The following is a 7,815-nucleotide window of genomic DNA, read 5'->3' as shown; positions in this document are numbered from 1 at the left end:
GGGCCAGGCCTCGCCCCTACCTGGCCCCAGTCTCTGCAGAGACTCCAGAACCCCAGCAGCAGGGCGGGCCCCACCGCTCACGCCCAGCGTAGACCCAGACAAGAGCACTGCAGTCCTGACCTCTCAGGAGGTGCTGAGGCGAGGTCTGAGCTCAACACCGCGAGCCCTGGGGTCGAGTCCCAGTTGTGTGAGACCCGCCCAGCCGCTCGGACTTCAGTGCCTGCGTGGGTTTCCTGGGGGGGTCTCGTTAACATGCAGATTCTGATCTGCAGGTCTGAGGTGGGACCAGAGATTCTGCCTTTCTAATAAGCTCTCCACCAAGGCCGATGCTGACAGTGCATGGACCACACACTTCACAAGAAATGAAAAGGTCCTTTGGGTCTTCAGTGTACTGAGGTGGGTCATGAGTGCTCAGCTCCCTACCCTCCCGCTGCAGCTCCAGCCCATTTCCTCTTCCTCTGGGCACTGGGAGCACAGCTGGCCCGCCCCCACCCCCCGCCGCCTCGCTGTTTAGTTCCCTCAAAGCCAGCCTAGATCAGCCCAGCGCACAGACCTAGCTCTCTCGTCCCCTGCACCAGGCCCAGCCTCGGGTAGCCACATCGCTCCACAGCTGGTTGTGCCCTCCCCCATCGCGCAGCAGGAGCCCTGGGCCACTCCCCGGCAAGCCAGCACCACTGCCCAGGCCTAGATTCCCTGTCTAACCAATGCCATCAGTTTGCTCTCCTGCCTGCCCGTCACTCATCAGTCTGTCTTTCCCTCCTGGTGCAAACCCTAAGAGCAGAGGGAGAGGCATGAGCTGGGAAGTCAGCTCGCCTGGGTTCATAGCCTGGCTCTGCCCCTTGGCAACTTTGTGATTTCGGGCATTCTCTGAACCCCTCTGGATCTGTTTCTTTCTCTATAAAATGAAGACAGGGACACAGCCCTTATCTCACTGGGTGTGTGCGCATGAGAAAATACACATACGTGCTCAGTGCCATCCCCGGCACTTAGCAGGTGTGCTAAATGCCAGCTGTCACTGGTAGTGAGAAGCATCATCTCTGCCAGTTAGAAGCTATGTGGCCTCTCACGGCCTCAGTTTCCTTGTTTGTCACTTGGGTATAACAACACCTGCCTCAGGGGTTCATTGGGAAGATTAGGCAGGACGGAGCCTAGCACACGGTAGAGGTGCAGTACATGTTAATCCACCATCACAGGCAGGGTGTCCGTGCTCCTCATGTCTTTGTCCCTCAGAGCAGGAGTTCCCAAAGTATAGCCTGGGGCCTCAGAGATCCCTGAGACCCTTTCAGAGGTTGTGTAAAGTAACCACTATCGAAACTAATTTCTTAATAATACTAAACTGTTATTTGTCTTTTTCACTCTCATTTTCCCACGAGTGTATGGTGGAGTTTTCCAGAGGTACATATGTGTGATATCACAACAAAGGGAATGCAGGAGCAGACAGGAGAATCCAGCTGGCTTCTGTTAAGCCAGGCGTGAAAGGGGCTTTTCAAAACTGCAAAACAGTGTTAGCCTTCTCATCCAATCTTTTTTGTTTTAGAAAATATAATTTTTCATAAAAATGCTATTTATGTTAACGTAGTGAGTTTAACATTGTTGCGGAAGTGAATTAGTGAACATTTTTTAAATGTTCTCAGCTTTAATTTATAATATGGTAAATATGGAAAGAGATAATCCTGGTGAACAAAAGCTCTTTGGGGTCCTCAGTATTTTTAAGACTGTGAAGGAACCCTGAGACCACACAGTTTGAGAAGACTGCCACGTGTCACGGTACTCACTGTGCTGGCCGCATGCGGGTCTCAACACACACTCTCCCAAATCAGCTCATCCGAGCTCAGATCAACTCGATGAGGAACTGCAGCCGTGTCATATGAGTATTTGAGATCTCCCAAGAACGCTGTACTGTGCGAGGCATGCTTCACCTCAAACTTTCTGAGTTGAGAAGAATTTACCTAGGACCACTGGGCCTGGTGTCCAAGTGAGATACACACTTGCCATCTGATGGGCAGCCACTGGTTTTGCCTGGCAGCCTCTATTCCCCCTTCCTCTGATAAATCTCACCCTTTTAGGGATCAGCCGCTGCCCCGTTCTCAGTCCCCGTGGTTCAGAAGGCTCCAGAGGCAGTCATGTGACCCAGATCCAGATGGAGCGGTTGGTTCAGAATTAGTCATATGACCCCAGCAGGGTCTATCAGAGCCAATGAGCATTTGTCCCAGGTTTTTGTTGAAAGCACTGGGAGAAAAGAGCTCTCTTTTTACCGGTAGGATGAAAGCCTGGAGCCTCGAGTGGCCATATCCTGGAGCATCTGGTGGTACCACCACTGGGATAGAGCTTGCCTGAGAATTAAGCCAACTCAGAACCAAGTAATAGAGACAAATTCCTGATTCTGCCATTTGAGCTCCTGGAACCAGCTGTGCTTGGACTTCTTGGTTATGTGTGCCACTAAATTCCTTTTTTTTTTTTTCCTTAAACCATTTTATTTATTTATTTATTTTTGCGGTACGCGGGCCTCTCACTGTTGTGGCCCCTCTCGTTGCGGAGCACAGGCTCCGGACGCGCAGGCTCAGCGGCCATGGCTCACGGGCCCAGCCGCTTCGCGGCATGTGGGATCTTCCTGGACCGGGGCACGAACCCGTGTCCCCTGCATCGGCAGACGGACTCTCAACCACTGCGCCACCAGGGAAGGCCCTCCTTAAACCATTTTGATGTGAGTTTGTCTTCTAGCTAAAACAGTCCAGATGAAAAACTCATTGTAAGCAGACCCAATACCTGGATGGTAGGGAAGCCCTGGGAGGATTTGGGGTGAGTCGTCCGCCACCGGCATCCCTGAAGCCCACCACATATCCGGAGCCTGGGTGAGGCCCCTTTTTACCCATTGGAGACCTGACGGATCCCCTTTCCAAACAACACAGCTAGTTAACAGCACAGATTTTTCTTTCACTTTATCATTTATAAAGCCATACCATGGATTGCAAAGAAACAAAGCAGCTGTACAGGAGTGGGACAGCATCAGTGTACAATACATTCATATCCAGGGTAAGTAGCATACATCAGGGTTTATACAAGGTGACAGAGATTATAGGCACGATGATACAAAATAGAAAGTATATTTCCATCTATATAAATACACAGCCAGGGCATCAGGAGGATGCTGGGTTATGCGGTTTTTCCTGCAGAGGGTCTGGGAGGCAGGAGGGGATGGAGTGAGGAATTTCTTACATTTGTTTTGAATGACATGTCACAGAGGGGAGAGGTGGGGAAACACAGCATGCACGCACAGATGTGCTCTGTCACACACATGAGCCACACATGTGGACACGCAGGAGAGTCTCAAGCTGTGGAACACTGATTAGAAACAAAAGTGGGCTATCCCTCTACAATTACCTCGCAGCTGGGAAAAGTCCAAGCGTGGGAAATAAACAGAGGTCCTCCAACACTTCAACATCTGACGACAGAGGAGCGCCACCCTGTGTGGTTGATCCCACCGTCACCGACACTGAGATTCCCCCAATCAGGGGCCCTACGAGCCCTGCCTCCTGATTCCTTCCACCGCTGGGTGACAGTGAACTTGACATCCCATTGCCAACCACCTCCAACCCGACTCCTAAGTTCCCTAAAGAGATAAGCAAAAAACGCACACACACACACCCACACTTGCACACGCGCGCGCACACGTTCTGTGTTACCACTGGCCAGGGCACTCCAGTCTCGGGATTCCGGGGCCTCGACCCAGGTGAAAAGTAGCCCCGGGACTCTGCCCCCAGCCTCTCCAAGGATCCCAAGGGCGGGGAGATGTAGGAGCAGGAGGCAGCCCTCGGAAAGGGCATCGGCCTCCTTGATCCCCCCCACCCCCTGATCCAGATCCTGAAGCTGGGAAAGACCAAAGCAGGGGAGAAGACCCAGGAGGCGGGGCTGATGAACGAACATCCCAGGGAAGGGGGCCACGGACGCTGTTCCACGTACAGACTCGTCCACAGACCCCTGGGTGGCACCAGGGGCCTGCCCAACCTCTGCTCGGCCCATCCGAGTGGGCGGAAGGATGTTCGACTCATCTCCCTTGGGAGCCCCTTTACAGAGAATCACACGTGCCCCTTGGGCTCCCTCTTCTGGTCACAGAGCCACCAGGTCCCCCACCCCTATCCTGCCTGTCTCTGACACACCCAGGGATCCCTCAAAACCCTGCCAGGGAAGAACGAATCCTGGCAGTCCACAAGCATTTGGAGCTGCTGCGGGAGAGGCTCCAATGAGGACCTGGGTCAAAGGGCCTTTCCCAAACCTAGGACACAGTGTCTCTGTCCCTGGAACACCTGGCTGGAGGAGGGAGCCAGAACACCACGATTGCAGGGCAGAGGCATCCGCTCAGCCCTGGAGCTCCATCAAACTGTTCCCTTCCTCCCCATTTCCCCTCTGGGCTCACCTCTCCCCTATTCCAATGCTCAGTCCTCCCCTCTCGCTCCATCTGGGAAGGGCCACGGGGACCTTGCTGGGCCTCTCTCCCTACTGAATTGGAGGGCTGTCACTTCCCTGCCCCCTGTTTCCTCCAGACACCGTACAGGGCAGCTACGGTAAGGCCTCGGCTGCCTCAGAGGCCTGGATACACAGCAAGACACAGGCTGGGCCTGGGGCTGGGGCCTGAGCTTGCCTGGGGTCTGCATCCCTGCATCACAAGCTGACCAGGCCTCTCCAGCCTCCAGCTCTTTCTTGCCAACTCCTCCCAGACCCTTTCCCATCCCCAACTCCCCAGCCCACTTTCAAGACCAGATGGCACTCTCCTGGCTGACAAACAGATTCAACAATAAACAACAGCAAAAAAAGGTTGGGGAGAGGGATGGGGAGAAAACAGGATAAACATTCATACAATAATAACAATAATTATTAAAAGTGCTTTCTTTTAAGGGAAATCTTTGGCAAGAACACACTGCAGTGCCGTGGTTGTGTGTGTATGTACGCACGTGTGCAAGGTGCACGGGCCTAACGTGTGAGACACGGGAGGGTTATCCCAAGCAGTGTCTGACCCAAAGGTGAGACCATGGTGGAGATTGGGGTACCCTTCCCCATCGTTCTTCTGGACAGGCCACACTCTCGGAAACTCACTCTTTCCAGAAGGATGTTGGGTCGGGGGAGTCGATCAGCTCCCCAGCATCTCGAGTCCTTCCCAGAGTCACACGTGGCTCAGGCCTGAGTGGGGTGGGCTGCTGGTGGGCTGTGGGAAAGCACGTGTGAAGGCTGACCCCAGACTCACATGAAGGGTCTGATGCTCCTCCCGGCCATCCAGACCAGGAGGAGAGAGTTCCCGGGCTGTCCAGTGGGAGATCAAGATATTTACAAAGGAAATGGGTGGGAATATCCTCTTCTGTCTGGGAAGAGAGTTGGGGTTAGGTAGGGAATGAGAGAGGGGAAACCGCGGTGTCTGGCTTGAAAGCCTCAGAAGGAAGAGCCCTTTGGGGGAGTCTTGGTCACCAAGAACAAGGTTTCAGTCTTTGGGAAGCAGGGGGTTACTTCCCACCACCTTCAGACGCTCTCCTTTCCAACTCCCTGAAACAGAACATCCACACAGATACAGCTTCTTGGAAGAGAAAAAAAATACAAGACGCACACGTCACCCACGCCCACCACACACACCCGTGTCCCCTGCAGGCTCACACACCCGCTCGGGCCTGCAGGGAGGCGGGCTGCTAAGCCCTCATCTCTGGGAGCTGACAGCCGGGCCCAGCTTGCCAAAAATAAGGGGGGGTGAATGGGATGGAACACGTGCACCCCCTCCCCGCTGAGCCCCAGTCAGAGTCTAGGGAAGGCCAAGGCCAGGGCAAGGAGACCCCTGATTGCTCCAAGGATAAAGGCCCCTACCTTTCAGGCTTCACTTATAGGTACAGAGAGGGATGGGGACTGGATTATGCCAAGGAGGCAATAAAGCTAGATGGGAAAATAATAAATACTTCTTGTCAATTTACCTATTCTTTTTTTTTTAACCTTTTCTTATATTTCATTAGCTTACAGATTCCGTCAGTATGTCTCACATATATATTATATATATTTATATATCAGTACAATGCCTCTCTCTAGGAAACCCAGAGGCTTAAGAAGCTACTCAAGGATGGAGTCCTGGTGGATTTCCCGTCTGGCTTAGAGCACTTGGGTGGTGGTCAGGGAGCGCCCAATCGCCCAGCTGGACTCTCAGCCCTTCGGCCTAAATGTGCGCCTTCTGCCCTCTGCTCCACGGCAGCTGGGCTCTGGGGGGAAACCAAGGCAGAAGGGGGAAGGGCAAGGCTTTGGTATCGCAGGCAGGCCATGTGGTGTGCAGGCAGCCTCCCCCAGAACTGACCAGCTCCCCTGGGCGGTCCAGCAAAAGTCAGACCCCCGATCCCTTGCAGAGGGAGCACAGGAACTGCAGGGGTCTCTCCTGGGCCTCGCCGAGCAGGGCTTATAGAAGCAGGTTCCCAGGATGAGCCCCCACATGGGGACCCTGCAGGACAGAACAGGGCAGGGCAGAGCGGGAAGGCTCAATCACCAGCACCCAAAAAGGCAACATGCACATAAGCAAGTCTGAGAAAGGCTGGTCTGGGGCACGAAACCCAAGAAGGGGCTGAGGGCTGGGAGCTGGCGGGAGCCACCTGCCCACCCCGAGGCTGGGCCACACGCCTCGGGGAAGGTGCCTAGAGCTCAGCAGACTCCCTTCCTGAGCAATCTCTCCCCCAGAGCTCCGGACACACAAGTCCCCATCTCCTCAAACCAATGCTCCAGCTTCCTGGTGGAGGCAGATCAGGGGTAACGTTGCAGCGTGGCCAGACCCACTCCGTGGGGGTCTCCGTTGAGGAGAAGGGGTTGGCGGCTCCCAAGGCTGTTAGAGCAGGTTCAGGGACCAGGAGAGCATCCATTACCCACAATCCTGGGTGTTCCTGGGGAAGGGGGCTTATGCCCCCTCCCTGCTGCCCTGTCACCCCCGACTCTAACTTTCTTTGGACAGTATGCACTTGTGTGTGCAAACACAGGGGACACGGACAAGTATACCTGTTTCTACTTCAAGCTGAGAGGCAAACAGAAATCAGTGTGTGAGGATGTGGGTGTGGCCATATATACACCCCATAAAGACACCCACAAACTGTACATCAGAGGCAGAGCAAAGAGACCTTAGGGGCCTCAGGTCTGAGATACTTTCAAAAGCAAAAGTTCCACCACTGGATGTTCCATGGTGGCTCTTTTTGGTTTGGTGATCTACCCTAGAGCTGGACAGAAAAAGATTCTCTTGACAGGATTTCTCCTTGCAAAACAGTTGGGTTAGGAAGAAAGAGCTTTTCCATTTCCCCCCAAAATGTGGATCTCCAGAGAGGTTCATTCTGCCTCTCTTGAGGAGTTCCATCCTCTCGGAGGGTGGAGGGGGAGTTAGGTGGACCTGGTTAGTTTTGGAGGCTCTGGGGGTTTTGCAGTATCCATCTCCCCGGGGGAATCCGAGTTACTCTCCTCCATCTTTTTCCATCTTTCTCTCTCTCTCCCCCTCCCCGCTCAATTCACTTCCCTCTCCCCACATGACACTTTCTTCTCTCCTTCTCCAAAATTGGCCCAAAGTCCTCCTTCTGGATTCAAGGATGGTCAGGATGCACAGGTCCCTTCCCCACATACCCATCCCCACTGCCCCGGCCCTGGGCAAGGGGAGGGGGGAGTTCATCTCTTCTGGCCAGCACTCAGCATGACCTTGGAGACAAAGTTGACGATGGCGGAGGCCGGCTGGTTGGGGTCAAGCTCAGCAAAGAGGTGGCAGGCGTTGTCCGTGGTGCTGCCCTGTTTCCGGGCCACAAAGCCGAAGAGCCTGCAGGGGCGGGA

The 7,815-nt window shown here is 54.1% G+C and overlaps 1 protein-coding gene across 8 annotated transcripts in view; it reads right to left on the bottom strand.

Moving 5' to 3' along the window:
• Positions 1–2,924: 2,924 nt before the first annotated feature.
• Positions 2,925–7,815, bottom strand: part of TNS1 (tensin 1) — a 207,197-nt gene continuing 202,306 nt past the window's right edge. For all 8 annotated transcript variants that reach the window (XM_024763297.1, XM_024763300.1, XM_024763304.1 and 5 more), the window contains one exon: positions 2,925–7,801. In XM_024763297.1, the coding sequence (XP_024619065.1) occupies positions 7,657–7,801 (145 nt within the window). In that variant the 3' untranslated portion in view covers positions 2,925–7,656. The remainder of the gene's footprint in view (positions 7,802–7,815) is intronic.

This window comes from Neophocaena asiaeorientalis, unplaced genomic scaffold (genome assembly GCF_003031525.2).
Source record: "Neophocaena asiaeorientalis asiaeorientalis breed wild unplaced genomic scaffold, Neophocaena_asiaeorientalis_V1.1 scaffold86, whole genome shotgun sequence".
Lineage (NCBI taxonomy): Eukaryota > Metazoa > Chordata > Mammalia > Artiodactyla > Phocoenidae > Neophocaena > Neophocaena asiaeorientalis.
Note: the sequence above shows the minus strand (reverse complement) of the source record. Positions and strands in the feature narration are given on the sequence as shown.